This window comes from Schistocerca nitens, chromosome 8 (assembly GCF_023898315.1).
Source record: "Schistocerca nitens isolate TAMUIC-IGC-003100 chromosome 8, iqSchNite1.1, whole genome shotgun sequence".
NCBI lineage: Eukaryota > Metazoa > Arthropoda > Insecta > Orthoptera > Acrididae > Schistocerca > Schistocerca nitens.
This window is the reverse complement of record NC_064621.1, coordinates 216,561,989-216,585,095: the sequence shown is the minus strand read 5'-3', so window position 1 is coordinate 216,585,095 and position 23,107 is coordinate 216,561,989. Positions and strand designations below refer to the sequence as shown.

Below are 23,107 nucleotides of genomic sequence, written 5' to 3'. Positions count from 1 at the left end.
TGCTGTAATTGATGTAATCAAGACCATATTCAGAGATTTATCACAGCCAACTTTATTGGAAAAGTGTTTACATGGGAAAACACAAAATCCAAATGAAAGTGTGAATAATTTAATTTGGATTAGGATTCCCAATTGAGTGTTTGTGCAGATAAAAACATTGCATTTTGGAGTGTATGATGCAGTGACAACATACAATGAAGGAAACATTATCAAATGTGTTGTGCTGAAACATTTAGGTTTCCAACCAGGACACACCACCATTTCCATAATGCGCCTAATTGATGAAGAAAGACTAAGAGGTGCAGGAAGAAGAGACAAAAGCCTACAACATGCAGCAAAATGGAAGAAAAGACCAGTGAAAAGGAAACTTAACACTGGAAAAAGAAGAGGATGCTGTTAATCCATCATATGGGGCAGGAACGTATTAAAAAAGTTTGGAAGCCATTTCCCGTAACTTTAAAATTTTCATCTTTGAGGAACATTTTCTAAAAAAATGCTAACAGCATATCAATGAAATTTATACACAACATTGTTTACTTCTTTTCCTTCATTTTTGAGACAAATTGCAAAAAAAATATTGTATAATTCAAGAGTTATAGAAGAAAAAGTGCAAAACTTTAGAGAAAAAAATAAGCATCTGTTTAAAAAAATTGTAAAACTAAAACCAATAAATATTTCTTAACATGGCATTATAACTTTGTAGAGAAATATTCACTGAACATGTAGTCCAAATTTCAGTGCAATATGTTTCATGGTTTTAGAAAAAATGTCCCTTCTATTTGCTAAAATTAACATGGAGGAGATGGATCATTCTGGCTCCCCTTAAGTCACTCCTACTTATTAGTCAAGTTAAGGAAATCCTTGACGTGTGGCAGCAATTTTGACAGCTTTAAAATGCAAAGTGCAAACAGCTGTAGGTGAAAACAAAACACAGAGCTACGAAGAGGCATTGCCAAGGAGGCATTTACAAAATTGCACTGTAGACATGCAAAACAGGTGCCTGCAGCATACAGAAACTGTCTGATATGTTTTCTTAATTTGGATACTGAACTTACACATTTGTGCATTATGCATATTCCTTTGTACAACCGTTTCATAAATTCAAAGGTGACTACCTGCAACATCAGCAATGCTGCCCAGTCATACCAAAAAATTGCCATCTATTATAGCTACATTGCAGCAATGTTAACAGTAATGTTACTGTGCCAAATATTGCACTAAAATACATTAATGGCCTGTCTAAATTCACCTTAAGTGACATTTCAAAGTTAACAAAGACCACATTAATTACCATGTGTAAAATTATTTTACAAACAGCATACATTACTACAGAGTCACATTTCTACAATACTTATTGCTTGACAAACAAATAACTTTTCTTACCAGAGGCATCACACTCTTCACTCAGAATTGGACTATGGGTATTTGTACTGTTGGCGATGATCTGCTTAAATATTTTCAAGCTGTAAAATTAAAAGAATATACTTAATATAGTTTCCACAGTGTATGCTAACTCATACCAACACAAACTCATACAAAACAGGAAGGGCATGGAAGAAAACAAATAAAAATACACTGTTGCAACAATAGTAATGTATAAGCAATGCATTACAGTACCACATTTTCATTGAATTTAGATAGCCTATATGAGTTCTGTTTCTTTAAGTACTGCTGACATTCCCCCCTCCCGTATTGCTGAATGTTTTTGTGCCCATGGCTGATACATATACATTTACAACCCATCCCACATTTTGGTGAGGAGGTTCCACAAACAATTACAAAAGGTGTTAAAGAGTAAATTCCCATTAAAGATGATAATGAGGGAATTTAATGCAAAAGTGGGTACTTGGCAAAAACTAAACCAAATTAAAAGTGAAACTAAATACATTTTATGAAATAATAAATAGAATGCACAATATGTGAAGCTCCTGTACCACTTTCTTATTGCAAGCGGTTACAGAATTGTAAGGTTATATATACTATGTGATCAAAAGTATCCGGACACCCCCAAAAACATGTTGTTGTTGTTGTTGTCCTCAGTCCTGAGACTGGTTTGATGCAGCTCTCCATGCTACTCTATCCTGTGCAAGCTTCTTCATCTCCCAGTACCTACTGCAGCCTACATACTTCTGAATCTGCTTAGTGTATTCATCTCTTGGTCTGCCTCTACGATTTTTACCCTCCACGCTGCCCTCCAGTACTAAATTGATGATCCCTTGATGCCTCAGAACATGTTCTACCAACTGATCCCTTCTTCTAGTCATGGTTTTCATATTAGGTACATTGTGCTGCCACCTAATGCCAGGTACTCCATATTAGCAACCTCAGTAGTCATTAGACATTGTGAGAGAGCAGAATGGGGCACTCCGTGGAACTCATAGACTTCGAATGTGGTCAAGTGATTGGGTGTCACTTGTGTCATACGCCTGTATGCGAGATTTCCACACTCCTACACATCCCTAGGTCCACTGTTCTGATATGAAAGTGAGATGGAAACCTAAAGGGACACGTACAGCACAAAAGCATACAGGCTGACCTCGTCTGTTGACAGACAGAGATTGCCACTAGTTGAAGAGGGTCATAATGTCTAACAGGCAGTCATCTATCCAGACCATCATGCAGGAATTCCAAACTGCATCAGCATACACTGCAAGTACTATGACAGTTAAGCGGGAAGTGAGAAAACTTGGATTTCATGGTCGAGCGGCTGTTCATAAGCCACACATCAAGCCAATAAATGCCAAACGATGCCTCGCTGGGTGTAAGGAGCTAAACAATGGACAACTGAACAGTGGAAAAACGTTGTGTGGAGTGATGAATCACGGAGACAATGTGGCGATCCGATGGCAGCTTGTGGGTATGATGAATACCTGGGTAACGTCATTTGCCAGCGTGTCTAGTGATAACAGTAAAATTCGGAGGTGGTGGTGTTATGATGTGGTTGTGTTTTTCATGGAGGCGGCTTGCACAAATTGTCGTTTTGCATAGCACTATCAGAGCACAGACCAACATTGATGTTTTAAGCACCTTCTTGCTTCCCACTGCTGAGGAGCAAATTGAGGATGGTGACTGCTCTCTTTCAACACGATCAAGCACCTGTTCATAATGCACAACCTGTGGCGGAGTGGTTACACAACAATAAAATCCCTGTAATGGACTGGCCTGCACAGAGTCCTGACCTGAATCCTACAGAACACCTTTGGGATGTTTTGGAAGGTCGACTTCGTGCCAGGTCTCACCGACCAACATTGATACCTCTCATCAGTGCAGTACTCGATGAAGAATGGGCTGCCATTCCCCAAGAAGCCTTCCAGTACCTAACTGAACATATGCCTGTGAGAGAGGGAGCTGTCATCCAGGCTAAGGGTGGGCCAACACCATATTGAATTCCAGCACTACCGATGGAGGGCACCACAAATTTATAAGTCATTTTCAGCCAGGTGTGTGGATACTTTTGATCACATAGTGTAAGTGAAATTAGATACAGAGCTTGTTTAAGTTGATTGCATGTCTCTTAACCTCCAGAAAGTCCTCCATGTAGTTCCATAATGTCATCTAGTAACTAAAACTACATTCATACAGAATATCTGAACAGATATTATGATGAGATTGATGACAATATTGCAAACAGAACTCAGTACATTTACTTGGACCTCCCAAGTCCAGTTTTGATAAACTGATTTCCCAATACCACTTCTGACTATTTATGTAAACTCTGCAATATCGATTTTGGAAATGCAGTTCTGGCCACATGATCTCATCTCTTGCAGTCAATTTTTACACCCATGCAAATATTCAGATGTTTTTGAAATTATCTTGGGTTTCAGGTTTCATCGTGTTTTTAAAAATGTCATCCAATCTGGATGGAGCGACTTTTTGTACAACGAAGGAGAGCAAGAAATATTAAACTGAGCACGAAATTATGCACTTCCTATGTGTAACTGGTAAGAAACAGCCACCATGGCGACTAAACCATCCAGTGCCATTTGTGTAAAACAACTGATGGCCATAAAATTGATATTTGATGGGGCAAAAATGAATGAGGTTTGAACATATACACTGACCAGTGAAGATATGTTTGAGACATTCAGTTTCATTCATCCAGAATCTGTGTCGCATGTAACTGTAGCAAGTGTGATGTTCTTAATGGAGCGCAATGTGCCATGTGACTTGAGGTAATGTGACGGTGCCACTGTGATTTACATTATTCATAAATGACTTGGTGTACAAAGTACAATGAGTTGACATGTTAGAAACTTGTTATAAAATGCAGAGACTTGAGATGATTTTTGTCAAATGGAAGGACTGGCACCTTGGCTTCAACGCAAATACATGCACTGTAATGTGTATAAACAAGTGATATAGTTTTACAGCTGTATCAATCACTGAAATCCGTCACACATAATCTGTATCCAAGAGTTTCTGCCCGAGTTATTTAACACAGAATGTCCCCATAAATTTAACTGTTGGGAGGACAGATATCAGAGTCAAATTTCCTCGAAATATCCTTAGAAAGTCTAATTCATACCAAATCAGTGTGCTCACAAAAATCAAAGAGCTCACACTTCAAAACAAGTCAAGAAGCAACTATTTCCTCCAACATAAATCCCAAGTAACGATCACATAAAAATCAAGGAAACTAATGCAGGAAGCAAATGATACTCCAAGTACAAAGGAAGCAACAGAAAAAAAATATCAAAAGGAACAATGCAGCTATTCAAGTCAAGTTGTGAGTTTACAGCAAATGAAGATAAGAACATAATAGAAAAAAACATAGTAGAATATGCTACCATAAATCAAAAGAACTATTCTTAAGAGCCTTGGCAAGGATATGAGAAAAAACAGTGAAAATCTGGTACAAAAAAAATTTTTTAAAATGAAAATAATAACAGTACGCAGAAACAAGCAAGAAATATATGTAGGGTGAGATGGCACAGCAATAAACAGGAAACAGAAAACTCCAGAGGCATTCCACAATTTCTTACAAAATTTTCTTTAGTTCATGATATAGCTACAAAAAATATAGATAAAAGTGAAAAATAATGAGATCCTGAAAGTAATGCCAGATGAGATGTATAAAGCTGTTCAAGATAAAAAAGAAAGGGGAAATGTCAGACAATGGTGGTTCACTAGAATTATTAAATCTGGAGGCAAAGATATACAAATGGAGCTGCCTTTATAAATGGATATATTACAATAGACCATTAGCAAGCAGTAAACCAAATTATAGAACCACAAAATATATGCATGAATTACCACTGAAGTCAGCAACTTAAAGCTTTTGAAGCAGGTTAATAAAATGTACATTAATATGCTAAAGAACATATAAGTCAATTCTACACTTTATCAGGGTAATGAGAAATTCGGAATTGAGTTAGGCAAGGAGATCACATATCACAAAAACTATTCTCAGCAGTCCAAGAAGAATCTCATCAGTGATACTGAGTAGAAGCAGCAGTGGCAAAGCAGGAATAACTATAAGAGAAACGAAAAGCTGTAGAATAATGGCGACTGTAGGAAAGGTAAACGCCACTTCGAGAATGATAGTAAGACATTAGTGTAGCTGTTCACAAGATTAAGAGTTAACATTGTCTGTAACGTGCACAGAAATAATATTTTATAGGAATGAAAGGTACGAATGCAAATTTCCAAGAGCTCAGATGGCAAGTTTGTACTAAGTAAAGAAGAGAAGACTGAAAGGTGATAGAAATATTTAGAAAGCCTAAACAAAGGAAAGATTCTTGAAGACAATACTATGGGCAGAATAAGTGAAGTGGATGGGGATGAGATATGCAAAGTGACAATGCCACAAAACTTTAGACACAGCAGTTAAAGACATTAATCGAAAAAAGGTACATAGAGTAAAAGATATTCCATTGGAATCAATAATGTTCTTGGGAGAACATAATATGAAAAAACTACTCTCCCTGGTACCCAAGGGATCTCAGACAGGTAAACACCCTCTGGCTTCAAGAAGAAAGTAACAACATATTGTTGCAAAACAATGACTCCGAATACTTACATAATTATGGAAAAGATAGGAGAGGTCAATCTCAGAGAAGATCGTTATCAGCACCCTTTGTAAACACGAATCTCGAATGAACAGCTTCCATCTCCGTTGTCTTCGGAGTACCCTTCAGATCTCTTGGAAGGACAGAGTACCTAACACTGAAGTATTATGGCTCATGCACTCCTCAGCCACTGTTGTCTAAGGTGGTTGGGACATGTCAGGCGCATGGATTCTGAGTGAATACTGAAAAAAGTGCTGCAAGGAAAACTTCGGGAGGGTGTGAGGCCAATAGGAAGACCACACCTTGGCTTCAAGGATGTCTGCAAGAGAGATCTGACCAAGGCCAGCATAGATCCAAGTCAGTAGGAAAGTACAGCTGGTGACCGTGTCAAGTGGCTACAAGCTGTGTGAGATGGGGTTGAGCTTGCACAGAACAAACACATGCAAGAAGACACCAGGAAGAGGGCAAGATGGAAGGAGAGAACAGCCTCTGGTGGAAGCCCTTCACATTTCAAGTGTCCAAACTGCAGCAAAGAATGCCACTCTCGAGTGGGACTTTATAGCCATAGCAAATGTTGCAGAGTCTGAACCAACTATGCTACACCACCATCCTTCGAGGATGGACGGATGCCATTCAATTCAATGTACACTAATTAAAAAGGCCATGAATAAAACTAATATGTGCGAGTGGTATTCTACAAAAATATCGAAAAAGGAGTGAATCTTAGCCCATATGATGGTACTTGTCAGAGGTTTCTGTATTTATATTGCTATTTTTAGTTATTTATAGTGTTGTAAAGAAGGAATGTGTCTGACATTATAAATGGCTGAAAAAATTACAAAGCTGTGTTCACTTATTGCCACAATGATGAACATGAGTGAATGTCATCAACACAATTCTATATTCTCTACTCCACAAGCCACACGCATTAAGGTGTATCCACAAAATGCCTTTTCCTGTTCAGTCTTGGATATGCACTTGATGCTTCTAAGGAGGCAATAAGTGCATGTATTTTAAGCAGAGATTGGAGGAATGAGGGAAAGGTGTCCCAGTCTTGTGTCCAGATTATAAAGATGTCATCAACAAACCTGAACCACATCAGAGAACTGTGGATTTTAGGCAGCATGTAGAAGGTGGTTGTGCAAGCTGTTGTTGGGACGAGTAAGGAGAGGGATTCACGGGAGAGATTCTGTGAAGAGCCTGAGGATTTCAACTTGCGAGCCCAATACCTATACAGAAATCTTTAAAAAAAACGCACTACAATGAGAAATCAAAGAAACCAATGAAATGCAGTATCAACAGCCAGAGGTGACCCGTGAAGCTCAAATTCCAAGACCAATACCCAAACAAAAATTCTAAATCAAATCACACTATCCAACTAGTGAAAAAATCACGAAAACAAACAAAACCAAGTACTGACGACCAGAGTTAAGTTATAAAGATTGTGGCTTTAATCAACCCAATACAAAATATGAAATCTCTCCGATGCCAGTGGGTATCAATCACTTCATATGTACGTAAAACATTAACGCCCCGAAAAATCGATCTTTATAGCTTGTGAACAGTCATTCTACTGAATACAAATTTAACGTTTTTGTCTTTAAATTAACACATATGTAAATATGGCAATTTTGTAAAGCCTTTTGCACAAATGTTTACACAAATTCTTAAAGTTTACATGTAAATTTATGTAAGGCTGACTCAATAGTTTGTTGAATATCTGTGTTAACAACTGAAATCTTTGGATTCTATGCACAGGGTGCCTCAAAAGATATGCTACAACTTCAATACGTTACAGTGTCGAAACTAATTAAGACATTCACACCATGTTTGGATGTTTGGCTTATATGATACACGAACTCACTAATTTTCATTTGTGTGTGATCCATGTTGTCATGGTGAAGCATAATGACCACACTTCAAGTAAAGTCTCAGTGTGTGGCACAGTTTATTCAGCCAAATCGGACAAGCAGGTTTAAGGGAACTTCCAAACATGGTACAGGAAGCACGCACCCACCCATGCGGATATCAATACAGGAATTTTATGCACAAAGGAAGTGTTGATCAGAAGCATCTTACTGGACAGCCTGTAACAAGTGAAGCTGACACAGAGCATGTAATGTTAGTTTTCATTTCGCAGGATCTCATAGAAGCTGCAAGTTGGCTGGCTCTGAGCACTATGGGACTTAACAGCTGTGGTCATCAGTCCACTAGAACTTCGAACTACTTAAACCTAACTAACCTAAGGACATCACACACATCCATGCCCGAGGCAGGATTCGAACCTGCGACCGTAGCAGTCGTGCGGTTCCGGACTGCGCGCCTAGAACCGCGAGACCACCGCGGCCGGCAGCTGCAAATTGCTACGGCAATTATGCACTGGGTTCTGCCGAAATGTTTACAGATGTATCTATACTAACTGCAACTGTTGCACACACTGAAACCAGACGGCAAGCCACTATGTACGCCACTCGCCGCAGACGTTCTTCAATGTATAGAGGAAGAGGGAAATTTTCTGAGCAATCCATCATTTTCTGAGGAAGCAACATTCCACGTGTAAATTGTTGTTGTGGTCTTCAGTCCAAAGACAGAATGCTACTCTCTCATGTGCAATAACACTGCAACCTACACCCTTCTGAATCTGCTTCTGTATTCATCTCTTAATCTCCCTCTAACAGTTACCTCCAGTATTAAATTCATGATAACCTGATGTCTCAGTATGTGTCCTACCAACCAATCCATTCTTGAGTCATGTTGTGTCCCAAATTTCTTTGATCCCCAATATTATTCAGAAGCACCTCATATGTTATGTGATCTACGCATCTAACTCAGCATTCTTATGTAGCATCACATTTCAAAGGTTTCTATTCTCTTCTTGTCCAAATTGTTTATTGTCCCTGTTTCACTCCCATATGTTAGCGGTGCCGGCAGCCCCTCCTGAACGAGAAGACCTAGGACGCAGCACACAGACGGAGGGAGAACAGACGCTGTAGCTGGACCGCACGCAGGGCGCAGACTGCACTGACTCAGGAAGTGCCTGGGGCAGAAGCGGGAGGGGGATTGTCCTAGCGCCGGCCCACCGCCGGTCAGTACATCAGTGCACCTGAATGGCAACGTGGTCGATTGCCGAAATGTTGTGTCCTATGCACACTCATACCAGGCTGTTCACCCAAGATTTATTTCGTCATAAATTACGCCTGGAGAAATTGAAGAATCATACAACAAATTTCTCTTCTTCAGAAATGATTTTCTTGCCATTGCTGGTCTACATTTTATATCCTCTCTACTTCGGCCATCATCGGTTATTTATTGCACAAATAGCAAAACTCATCTACTAATTTAAAAGTCTCATTTTCTAATCTAATACCCTTAGCATCATCTGATATAATTTGACTACATTCCATTATCCTCGTTTTGCTTTTGTTGATGTTCATCTTATACCCTCCCTTCAAGACACTGTTCATTCTGTTCAACTTCTCTTCCAAGTCCTTTGCTGTCACTGACAGAATTACATCATCATCGACAAACCTCGAAAGTTTTTATTTCTTCTCCCTGGGCTTTAATTTCTACTCCAAATTTTTCTTTTGTTTCCTTTAATGCTTGCTCAGTGTACAGATTGAATAACATCAGGGATAGGCTCCAGCCCCATCTCATTTCTTTCTCAACCGCTGCATCCCTTTCATGCCCTTTTACACTTATAAATCATCTGGTTTGTGTAGCCTTTTGCTCCGTGTATTTTACCCCTGCTATGCATGTGGAAAGGTAAAAAATACAATGCTTGCATCTGGAGCACAACCAATCCACAGACTGTGATGGTAGAGCTAAGAGACAGCCTGAAAGTGAATGTGTGGTGATGTTTGATGGTTGATCACATTGTGAGGCCATTTTTTTCCCCAGAAAAAAAAATTAATTCCAACAATTACTCTGATACACTAGATCTGTTTGCCTTACCACAACTCTCTGACCGCCAAGACACAGCTGTTTTCAACAAGATGGTGCATCACCACATTGAGCTCAAACTCTGTGAGATGTTCTAGAGCAGGTGCTTTCAGATCAATGGATTGGCAGGGTTGGCCCAATTCCCTGGTCTCTTAGGCAGCCTGACATTGGAGCAATGGCCTTCCTATGGGGGTATGTAAACAATTGAGTCTACCAAATGCCTGTCAACAACATCAGTGATTTAATGATTTGAATTGTAGTTGCCGCTGCCATAGCTGATGCAGATATCTTGCGCCGCCAGATAAATCTTGAATAGAGACTTGATTTTGGGTGTGCCACCAACAGCGCACATTTTGAAATTAATTGAATGTCATAAAAACTTTGTCAGATAGTGTGTTACATACTCTGAACGTTGTGTGAATGTCTTAATTAATTTGGATGCTGTAACACATTCAAGTTGTACGGTACCTTTTGAGACACCCTATGTATTATATCTGCCCTTCTTGTGTGCACTTGGCAGGAAGAGTGATAGATTTCAGTCTTACTTTCACTATTGTAAGGAGCAGGGTTTTAGCCATTGTAAGGACAAGGCACGTTTACTTGGCATTTGAAACTCAAGGGAGCAAATAGATGTCAAATTTTGTGAACCAGATTTTTGAAGAGTTTAAAATACAAGATGTAATGAGTTAATATTAAACATTTTACTATCATGTAAAGAGTAAATTTTTTTAGTACAAGCAAGCAAGATCCAGATCATTATGTCACCCCCAAGACGAGACAATGAAGCCAACATCGAGATACTCAGTTAAGTACCATCTTCACAGTTTATTACTGTGTGCATGTCTTTTCAATTTCATTCGAAATATCAAACATATGCTATGGATTAGTTACTGCACAAATATTTTTGAGAGGGGTGTGTTACAAGCTCAACTTCAAAGGCTCGTTCTAATACACAATTTCTAAATGAAATCGCAAAATACACCTAACAACAAAACATGAAAACTAACAACAACATGGTCTGAACTATCAGAGCTCAACACAGATTTTGATACAGAAATCCTAAAACGAAATTGCACTACACAACTAGCTAAAAATCATGAAAACTAAAAAACTGCAGCATTCACAACACGAGTTCAGTTATATAACTCAATCTGAAACAAAAAGCCTGTAACAGATGACAGTACACTATGCCACAAAGCAAGACAGATACACAACAAAAATTTGGGAAAACTTAGAAAAGGTGGTATTGACCGTCCATGGTACCACTAAACATAAAACTTGTTCATACGACAAATATAAAAAACCACAACAATGTAGATAAAACAAACTCCACAATACCTACCACTCACAATCCAACATACAAGGGATGTTCAGTAAGTAATGCAGCACTTTTTTTTTCTGAAAGCATGTTGGTTTTATTCAGAATTCAAATACGCCACATTATTCTCCACTCTTCCGCCTATAAAATCCTATTTTTCAACATAATCTAGTTTCAATGTGACAGCGTTACACCACCTTAGTGTAAGGGTCTATATGCCTGCATGATACCACTTTACTGGTCTACATCGGAGCCAACATCTTGCTTAGACAGGTTTGTGTGACCAAGCTGCAATGATGACAGATGCCTCGCCCAACAATCCATGTGCTTTTGATCACCATAAGGTCTCTGCAGACATTCTGCAAGTGTCTATGAACAACTGAAATGACAATTCAATGACAGCTCTCTGCTTGGAATGCACCTCCATTATATTTGCCATTTCGAAGGCTACACAAAGGAATGCCACCAATCAGAACTTCATGAAACTTCAGAACCTGAATCGGGAATATTCCACCATGTCCCACATCAAAGTATCCATTTTTCAACTGAAGCTGACCAAGAAGAAAAAGTGTTGCATTACTTATTAAACACCACTCATTATTACTAACACGATCAAAAATTTGAAAAAAATTGCAACAACAACAATTTTGATGTACAAGAACCACACAGTGAGACCTGAGTTTCTCCGTTGCAGTTTGCCTTGAAAATGGCGGGGTGTTCTCCCGCCGAAATATCGACGGTCGCTGAAAGTGTTACCTGGCTGAATTCCCGGAAGTTATTTGAAAGAACCACACAATTCAGCACAGACACTCATACTACAATAAAGAAGTAAACCAACAAAAAAACATAGGCATTTCACCAACCAAAGTCAGCCAACTCTCAAATCGAGCAATCTAGCAATAACAAAAACAACATGTCATCAGCGCAGTCTCTCAAACTGTAAGTCTAGGCTTCTCAAGCCACGTACCCCTCCGGCCAAAAATGCAACTTGTACGTACTGGTCCCTGGTCTGAGATGCAACAACTTTGTTCAGTCTCACGCATTCTTCACAAACATAATACTTCACATATCTGTCAATTAAACTGAAAAACTGTGGGAATTTAATCATGCTACATGCAGGGACAAGTGATCAGGATGTTGTAATTAAACCTAAGGGACTGGGGAAGAAGAACATTTAATTAACATACAAAATGTTGCATAATTAGCAGTGCACATATTAAAAAGAACCATCAGATTTACTGAAGGCCACTATTTACAGTCACGCCAATTTACTTTATCAATAATGTTAGAATTTTTTTTATAGTTTAACATTTACACTTATAGAAAAAAAAAAGCTTTTAACTTGTAGAATCATATTGACTGTAAAGTATAATTAACTACTTTTTGGGAACATGCATGGATGCACGGATTTTTCATTAATTTTTTGGGTATTTTCTATCCTAAATTACTTTGTAATTTGGACCCAACACGCCTGAAGGTGGAGAAGAGTCACTCAATGATGCAGTCTTGGCAGGGTAAGAAAAGAGGCAATTATAAAATAGTTGTACGAATGAGTGTTTTAAATAAATTAATCATAGAAGTTTAAACTGAACTAGTTAATCGTCAACATGAGGGGGGGATCTCACGTTGACAACTTATTGTTATATAATTGCAGTTTACCAAAGCAAACAGTGACGAGTTACAGTTTGGGAAATTAATTATGAAACAGGGAACAACAAGAGAAAGAATTGGTAGTTTGAAGATGTTGAAATATACTGTTTCAAACAGTATTTTTCTGATTTGCAACATATTAGACAAAAAGCTGTGGTGAATTGCATTACTAAAGAGCAGATTTTGACAGGTACGACTGTCATTTTTTTATTTTTATACGTCATGAAATTGCCTCTCAGATGAAGGTTTCGTATGTCTGAGTGTCCACCACAAAGTAACTTTTAAAGATACTGCTTTAGACGATAACACACCACAGAACGCTCTTGGGCAACCATAAAAATAGCACTAGAGGGGGCAAAGCAGTGAAAACTTTGGAAGAAACAAAGGCGAATAGAAACATACTTATTTCTTAATACACAGATAAACTGCTACTGATCATCTGTTATTTACCTTATTATTAATTTCACTCTACAGATGGGAGCATCTTCGGATACTGATTTCCCTCACAACAAGACAATAAAGGTTCCAAGCTCGCACAATCACCAACACTAGGTTGGACTCCCCCCACCCCCACTTACACACAAACCAAACAAATGCTGTTGGTTTAGTATAATGGTTATGACATCAAAAAATTAAAGCTGCTTCTTAGCACTGGATAAAGATCACAGCAAAAAATTAGTGTTCAATAATACTGCAAATCCTCCCTTTCCTTTACAGCTTTCTCATAGGCAAACACAGTCAATTTTGAGAATTCAAATGAATAGTTGTTTTTCCCAAGTTAGGAGGCAAAAGAAATCAGTGATAAGATGCTTATCAAACAACCTGGATCTGAGATAAATAATGATCATTTGCCATGCAGTTTAAGATTCCACATGAGCATATATTCTGCTGGATTGTCACAAAGGATTGGATGATATACCCAGCAAACCATTCTCTAGCAAGTTCTCTTGGAAGAAGTGGGATTGCTGCAATGTTTACACCAGCGGAAAGGAAAGAACACAGCTCTTGTTCCTCACAACTTTTAATAGTGTATATTTGTTCAATGAGCACTATTTGTTGAGATACTAATATGACTACTACTTTGCTAAAGATCAATCTAATACAGGTATTACTAGGTATGATGTTGAATCAAATGTCGGGTCAACGGAGGCGTCCGATCCCACCCGTCGACTTTGACCCATGGTGTTGTGTGACGTCATGACGGCACGAAGTTTAGGTTATGAGTGTGTTGTATTTGTAGATGTTGTCTTGTTGCAGTTGGTGGCGTCCTCTGGTGGTGTATTGGGTTCATTTGGGTGTCGGTGCTTGAACTGTGCATTTATCGGTCATTACTGTTATAGAAGAATGGAAATTAGTTTCCGTGAGTTAAGAATTAAGTTTCCGTTATGTTTATGTTATTGCGGTGTCATTTCATGTTACTGGTCTGCTGTTTGTCACACAGTAAGTCGTTTAATTCAATTAGTAGCTTCTTTTGTTAGGTATGGGTATGACTTCTAAGTTTAATAGTGCACGTGTGCGGGTTGAAATGGGGGACGACACGTTGTCCGTCATTAAGTTTCTGCGACTTTTTGGGCTTGAGACGGAGATAGTGAAATGCAGCACATGCAAGCAGAATATGTGAGTTGAGGATTGGTGTGTAGCGCCGGAACTGTTATAAGATAAGTAGTTTTTTTGGGTCTACTGTTCGTGAGTTATGATGTTCAGTGGGGTTTTTATGTGTTGTTGGGTCAGTGTTATTTACTGCATGTGTTGGTGGTTGATGTTTTGGTATTGGCACTTGTGGTTGATTTATGTTATCTGAGGAGGAAGTACTCAATTTCAATTATTTTGGTATCATCAGTTGCATTTGAACTGCATAGGTCATGGGAAGTGACCAATTGCAATTTGTCGTTGTAGTTATGTGTGGCTTTGTGTGTTTTGATATCGCGAGCTGCTGTTGACCTATATAGGTCAAGGGAAGTGTTCGATTCCAGTGTGTCATCGTAGCTGTATGTGTTTTGGTATCGTGAACTGCTGTTGCCCTATATAGGTCAAGGGACGTGTATGACTGCAATGTGTTGTAGCTGTGTGTTCTGGTATCATTACTGTTGACCTATATAGGTCAAGGGAAGTGTACAATTCCAATTTTTCATAGCTATGTGTTCTGGTATCGTGAGTTGCTGTTGACCAATATAGGTCAAGGGAAGCATCCGATTCCAGTTTTTGTTGTTTTAGGTGTTGGTTTTGTGATACCAATAGTTGCGGTGTGATTATAATTTTTGGAGTAGTTGGTTTTTATTTTGTGGTATCGACAATTGCAGTTGAGTTATGTAGGTGAAGGGAAGTGACCGATTCCTGTCGATATTGTAAGAACTTGGGAATTTTGTGGTGTTTTTGTGTGGTTTGGGATCATGGTGTGTGTCTCTACATGTTTATATTTAGATTGTCCCCACCCAAAAACCACCCGTTTCCCGCGCTGGTACCGTTAGTTTGTTTATATTTTTGGAGAGAGATGTGTGTGTTGGTTTTATATGTATTTTGTGTTTGTTGTCGTTTATGAAATGATGTCATAGGCACCGTATTGGAGATGTTGAGAATGGTCATTTCTGCCATATTGCACTTCTGTATTCCCCCAATTACCTGTTTGAAAAATTACAAATGGAGAATGTGTCACACACAAAATGCAAAACATGACGACACAGTGAGAGATACAGAAAACTCATAATCCAATTTCCGTACCTCACTAAATGTGCTGTTCAAGTTCAACAGCCTACTGCTTCAATACTATTCATACACAAAATGGACTTTACTGGGATACCTGGTCTCATTATCACAAACGATATTCCAGTACAGTCAAGCTGCCATATGATGATCCCTGACTGCTAGAAGTGCTGTTGCCACCTTTTAACTATGAAGTGTAAACAACTGCAGGTGAAGAAACAACAGCCATCTATAGAGCTGCAACATCACTAAGTTGTTGCCATAGAGACATTAAAAAAATCACATTACATGACTGTTGGAAGTAGGCGTGTGAAGCAGCTGTGCCCAGCCCACTACAATAGTTGATAGATCATCTTATGCTGACTTCAACTACATTGACTTTGTTACCTGAGGGACTGAAGACATCAATCACTTGCACTAAAATATGTTCAAGTTGTCTACATTGTGAAGAAGAAATAAATATTCTAAACATTTTGCAAGCAAGAAGACAGCCACCAACTGTAATAATTCTTAGAATAAAGTTACAAAAGCTTTATAAACAGCAAGCTGAATGGCTTGCTTCAGCTTGCTACACCATCTACTTTCTTAATCATAGGGTCATTCCATGCCAAATCACCCAGGCCTTGACACCAACCATGTCAGATTTTGATGAAACTTTGTACAATTACTTCTTTTATCATCCTGAAAGCACTTCTGAACTTTTTTTGCTCTATCTATTATAGTTTTTTTTATATAAATTTTTAAAGTTTTTAGATTTGGCGTTGTTTCAGCACTCGGAAATCGTAACTTAAACATGTCCTCACAACTAAAAAAATTTGTATATTAAAGAATACTCAAGATATCAGTATGAAATTTTGGAATAAGTTTGTGTATTATATCTAAATGTTAAAAAAAATTAACATAAAGATATATTAAAATCTTCCAAATGAAAAAAAATTTACAATTGGGTTCGTGTTGAACCATCCATAAATAGCTATGTGGCTGCAAATTATGATGGTAACTGGTACTTTGGACTGGTAAAAACAATATTCAGTGATGAAGAAGCTGCAGAAATTCTATTTCTACATCCTTCAGGACCAGCTGCATCATTTTATTGGCCTGAAAGAGAAGATTGTTGCATAGTGCCTTTGGAGCACATAGTCTGTGTAGTAGACACACCTCAATCAAGCGGCACTGGAAGAATGTATTACTTCAAAAAAGACTGTATCAAAGAACTGAAAGCTCTTGGATGAAGTGGAAAAAGTTTGAATCAGCATTAATGTTTATTAAAAGGACAAAATTACTCAAAAAATTCAATGTTTCAAGCAATCAGTTGGGTTATACATAAGTGTCGTAAGTACACTATCTTTGTACATAATTCTAATGTAATCTACTATAATTAATAAACATGTTAAGCCATCATTATTTTTCTTTTATCAAGTAGCCTATATGTTTAAGAGTAAATTAAAGAGCATTCTTAGAAAATATTAATATATTTTAATAGTATCATTTTTATCTTCAAATATGTATAATAAATAAACTTCCTGCAAAAATTCATGATGTTATCTAAAAGAGTTTTTAAGATAAGCAATTTTAAAGTTTTGAATACAAATTAAATTTACCATTTCTGAAGGTTCGGAAAACGCAAAAACATAAAAACTTTAAAAATTTATATTAAAAAAAAAAAAAACTATAAGAGATACAGCAAAAAAAATTTGCAGGTGGTGTCAGGATGGTATTAGAACCATTTGAGCCAAATTTCATGAAAATCTAAGGAGGTGGGTGTAAAATTTATTTTTTATTGGGTGATTTGATATGGAATGACCCCATAATGGACCATAGGTTCTACCCAATGAAGTTGACTTGATAGCAGCATCTGCCAGTACAAGGTGTGGTAAACAAATGTGAAGCCTTGTTAAGATAAATATACTGCAACCATACTGATACGACCATTGCTACACAGCAATTATACCGAACTGCTTAGAACAACTTCTATTTCCAATAAACTTTCTTATGTGAAAGGCTTGGAGATGGGTACATAAAAATTTGCAAATATTAGCAAACAATACACTAACGCATAGTCGAATTTTATTTTAAACAATAGCAAAACCAAAACCAGGAAATGTTCCCATTCCGGCTACATGACTGAACTATAATCTTGACACATGACAATGGAGTCTGGATAGTGTTTCAAATTACAATTGGTTTCACTGGCTTGTATCATGTATTATAATGCCTTCATTAAAAACTTTGTGTGAATCTTTCCATTTCCTGTGCTCTCAGAATGACTGTGCCTTAATGTATGCTACTGAACATGAACTGTTTTGCAGTAGCCCACTACAGACTATGAAATATAGGTGATGGTGGTGGTAGAAGAGGAAAAAATAACTTTCTGTTCGGGATTTACTTTCTCCTACTGTTTAATGTCAAATAAAATATGTGACCTGTGATATTTGATGCCGTCACTAACTAAAACACACACACAATCATTCTTTTGACTCAATGGGCATTAGAAATTCACACCCACCTTCCAGGCAAGATATTTCATAATACTAACTTACTATAACTGGCAATAAAGAGTTCTAATTAAGGGAGTAATTTCATTTGTATTAACTATTATTGTGCATAGCTGGTTTGTCAGCTACTAAAGCAATATTTGTTTATGCCTCAATTCGTTAATTATTTTGGTTTAACGTAAATATTTGAACTTCCATCAAGGGCAGTTTCGTCATTTCCTTTGTTTTAAACACACGTATGTTTTACATTCGCGCATTTCTGCTAGCTGTGTTGAAATTTTTTTTAAGTTAGAACAATGCTGAACCTGACTGCCTATTCCATTGAGCTACAATGCAAACATTTAACGTCTCAAAGTACCGCCAATGCAACGAATAAAAAACAAGACATACAAAACTATTGTTTTTCGCTATCCTGACAGTTGCTGTAACAGGTTTATATAAAAAAAATAACTTATTTAAGGTACACCTGAACTACTCAACACCTGGAAGCGGTTCGAAGACGATTATCCTTTAAAGCTATAATCTTCACTAAATATGAGGCATTTGCAATACAACACACGTTATTTTAAATAAATATATTAATATTCTGTCAGAGTCGACTTACTAATCATTTTTTCCTTGTTTTTCCCAGTTTTTCCATATCTCACATCCAACCACCGAAACAGCCATTTTGAACAAACTACAATCTCAAAAACGCCGTCACAGATATGGACGAATTGTTTCAAAATTACTAGCTCAACATCAAGTACGAAAAATACACGTCAAAGTAATTAGCCTCCGTTGTTGTATTAAAAGGTATTTTAAACATATTTTACAGCTTTACGTTGAAGTAATATTTATCAACAAACTCAGCAAAAAAACCTCAAATTCGCCATAGATATTCATAAATCATATAGTAGATGCTCTATAATCTGTGCAAGGTGTTTGGTTGTAAACATTAAACATATGTTCTTTCGGCCGTCGATATGAAAGGAGATAGTGATTTAGCTATGAACACTAACATCAGCAGCTACAAGAGAGGTAGAAAAACTAAACGTAAACAGACGAGATATGCTAGTATGCTTCTACGAGACACAGGAATAAAGTGCGTTGATGTACCAACAACGGTAAGTAGCATTATTCAACTGCGGCGTACTGTTCCCAAATGACGTAGCATCTTTCCTGGTAGTTAAATGACTTTGTTTCCAGAATTTGTTCATTGGTAACGCAGGGCTAGTCAGCGGAATGAAAAGAGAGAGTTTGCTGGAGGTGTTTTCATCATATGGACTTGTAGAAGAAATTGTTATGCTACCAGGGAAATCGTACAGCTTCATTGTGTACCAGGAACCTTCGGCAGCAGCTCTTGCATATAACGCTGTCCATGGCAAGCAGCTGAAAGAACTTAATATGGGATGTCTGTATTTGGCATACACAGAAAAACGTGAGTTCATTAGATTCATGTCCTCAGTCGTTTATGCCTTTCAGTTATATGTTAAATCAAAAATAATAATTTTGATTTGATTAGTTCCTTATTTGGTTGTCGACCTCATCTAGATAACTTTATTTCTCAAATTTGCAGTGCCAGATGCCCAAAATCTAAACATCAGCAATACTCTTCCATCTGGAATAGAAGTACTTGAAGATTTCGTGACACGGGATGAAGAAAATGTGATTTTGAATTGTATTGACTGGTCAGAAAATGAAAGTGATTCAGGTATATCATTTCTCTCGCAAACTTTATAACTTTAACATTATGTTTGTAGTGGTATCTTCCACTTGTTTAGCCATCAAACCATGAATTGCTTGATGTTCGTGTAATAAATAATTTGCAGGCATATTAGGTATAATTATTTTTAAAAATTAATGATTTGTTGTATTTCTCTCTAATTGCAATCGATTTTACGATTTGACAAACGGTTACAATCAATAGGTGTAATCTCTCAGTGAATGATAAGAATTGTAATAATAATCAAACAATAATGAATGCTGCTTTTAAACATTTTGACACTCAAACTGCCTAGGCCTCATATATTTCTTTTTCTAACCTACCTAAGCAGCTCTAAATAATTTAACATTTTTTAGATTGATTATAAAATGACTACAATATGTAGTATGTTGATCTAGTTACTTTATCTAACATTTACTTATAAATAATGGACTGGCAGAAGAAAAACGAAGTAGGTAGGTCAGAGTTTGAAAGAGAAAAGAAAGGGGGCAGTGTCAGAATGCTGCCTTTTCTTACATTTAGAGCATAGTTTATTTTCTTGAAGTATTACAGGCTTGGTCATGATAGACCAAACCCAAATAATAAACACTGTGTCAGTTTACCTGTCCCATCACTTTTCCCACCCTTCGTTCCATGTGAATGTCAGATGAGTATATGTAAAATTGCATCACTCATAGCTCCCTACATGGTAAAAAAACTAGTTTATATTTGTTTGGGCTCATCTTTGCTTTTCAGATGTTAGGTAATTTTTAACCGACACAAGGTAGATGAACCAGTCTTCATACATACCTAAATTAATCCTTGTTCCATAGATCATGAATACGACATTTTGTAATGATGTGCAATGTGTCACTTCAACATAAGTTTCCTTTACACAAAATAATTAATTTTTTTTTTTCATTTACTACTGCATATCTAAGAATTCTTCTATTGAGTAGGAGGAATTGTCATTCAGAAATTCTTTTAATTTGCTTTTAAATGCTGGTTGACTATCTGTCAGACTTTTAATACTATTTGCAAATGACCAAAGATTTTTGTGGCAGCATAATTCACCCCTTTCTGTGCCAAAGTGAGATTTAATCCAGAATATTGAATATCATCCTTTCTTCTAGTGTTATAGCTATGCACTTTGCTGTTATTTTTGAATTGGGATGTGTTATTAATGACAAATGTCATAAGTCAATATGTGTATTGTGAAGGTACTGTGAATATCCCGAGTTCCTTAAATAAATGTCTGATTACACACTTTTGTGCAATTGTGCACTATTGTGAGGAACCGAGCGAGGTGGCGCAGTGGTTAGACACTGGACTCGCATTCGGGAGGACGACGGTTCAATCCCGCGTCCGGCCATCCTGATTTAGGTTTTCCGTGATTTCCCTAAATCACTCCAAGCAAATGCCAGGATGGTTCCTCTGAAAGGGCACGGCCGACTTCCTTCCCCATCCTTCCCTAATCCGATGAGACCGATGACCACGCTGTCTGGTCTCCTTCCCCAAAACCAACCAGCCACTATTATGAGAAGATTTGTGTAGGTTCTCAACTCATTCTTTGAAAATATAAAGTTTTATAATATATAGCTCCCTTCCACTTTTACTGAATATCTGAAATTGTTAGTACTACTAAAAAAAAAGTCAGCCACAGCGGCACGACAAGTTTTTGCAATGTAAGATTATCATGTAGGCCTATATGAAGATATGTTTTGAGTTAGGGAACAATGCAATTAACATTATACCATTCTCTGAATGGAACCTGTACAAATGTAGGGCCATCTGAGTACATGACCATCTGTGGTGGGATAGGACAGTTGATTGGCCATGACATTGATAAGTGAACCATTCCAGTATGCTCGTGAAATGATTTAGGAAAACCAAAATCAGGATGCCTGAACAGACTAAACTCCTTCAGGACAGCTGTCAGCATGACCAATGGCGTCATCAAGTAGATTATACAATATGGCAGCCATGACGTCTACATCTATACTCTGCAAGCCACCATGAGATGCATAGCAGAGGGTATGTCCCATTGTACCAGCTATTAGGGTGTCTTCCTGTTCCATTCACATATAGAGCATGGGAAGAATGATCATTTGAATGCCTCTGTGTGTGCAATAATTATTATGATCTTATCCTCACAATTCCTGTGTGAGTGATACGTAGGGTGTTGTAGTATACCCCTGGATTAATAATTTAAAGCGGGTTCTTGAATCTTTGTTCATAGACTTTCTTGGGATACTACGTGTCTCTTCAAGAGTCTGCCATTTCAGTTCCTTCAGTATCTCTGTAACACTTCCACAAATTAAACAAACCTGTGAACATTGATGTTGCCCTTCTCTGTATACGTTCAATATCCGCTGTTAGTCCTAGTTCACTCATTACACACACTTAGACACACATAATAGGAAAAATATTTAACTGCAGAAACTAATGGGAAACATCGAGAATTAGGGATTTTTGAGGGGGGGGGGGGGACTAAATATATGATAGTCCTAATAATGAAGACATGTTGAAACATATACTACCAAATGCAAAGATCAAACAAATAAAATCCTCAGTGTTCAACAAAACTACAATACCATAACTGCATTGATTGGGGAACTGATATTAGAAATTTCACTTGACCTGTATGTCTCAATTAAAGTCCACAATACCAGGAACTCACACATAGCTCCAAAATCTGGTGCCAGAAATTTCACTTGACGCACACAGCTCAGACAAAATCAACAATACCACAAAATCACACACAAATCCGTTATTTAACACTTCACTTGATTTATAAGGCTAAAACAAAGTCTGTGGTACAATAAAACCAAAACTCACATAACTAGTATAAAAAATGTGACTTTAATAGTTGAGGTAAAACAATCCAACGCAATTACCAGTAATTGACAATACAAACCAAATATTCAGGAAAACTTAAACTGCCAGTTTTGATAGATAAGAAATGCATTGTCATGCACATCAATACACATACCATAGGTACTGTAATAATCAAGTAAAACTACAGAAAAATTCTTACCAATCATGGCTACCAATATATAAATCTAAGCTGTCCAACCCCCCTCCTCCCCCCCCCCTCAACCCCCCCCCCTGCCCCCCCCCCACACACACACACAAAATAAAATACAAAACAATCTCACCCCGTCACCCTTCAAAGAAAAAAAATGACTCACCTACCGTTTAATGCCCACATTAACAACAAAACCCTAACATAAAATAACAATTTATAAAATGCCGCTAAAAAATCTGTCAATGTTTCGCCAATTCAATTGAAACTCAGTATTAAAATTAA

At 37.5% G+C, this 23,107-nt stretch overlaps 2 protein-coding genes across 4 annotated transcripts in view; one reads left to right on the top strand and one right to left on the bottom strand.

The window, feature by feature from the left end:
• The window catches only part of LOC126198525 (THO complex subunit 2), a 304,001-nt gene extending 285,214 nt beyond the window's left edge, over positions 1-18,787 (bottom strand). For both annotated transcript variants that reach the window (XM_049934917.1, XM_049934916.1), the window contains exons 1-2: positions 18,718-18,787; positions 1,384-1,463 (exon numbers count right to left, since the gene is read on the bottom strand). In XM_049934917.1, coding sequence (XP_049790874.1) covers positions 1,384-1,463; positions 18,718-18,782 — 145 coding nt within the window. In that variant the 5' untranslated portion in view covers positions 18,783-18,787. The remainder of the gene's footprint in view (positions 1-1,383; positions 1,464-18,717) is intronic.
• Positions 18,788-19,023: 236 nt separating this feature from the next.
• The window catches only part of LOC126198527 (alkylated DNA repair protein alkB homolog 8), a 37,457-nt gene continuing 33,373 nt past the window's right edge, over positions 19,024-23,107 (top strand). Inside the window, exons 1-3 of one of the 2 annotated variants that reach the window (XM_049934921.1) lie at positions 19,024-19,219; positions 19,302-19,533; positions 19,672-19,806. In XM_049934921.1, coding sequence (XP_049790878.1) covers positions 19,079-19,219; positions 19,302-19,533; positions 19,672-19,806 — 508 coding nt within the window. In that variant the 5' untranslated portion in view covers positions 19,024-19,078. The remainder of the gene's footprint in view (positions 19,220-19,301; positions 19,534-19,671; positions 19,807-23,107) is intronic. The other variant, XM_049934922.1, reaches the window with a different exon arrangement.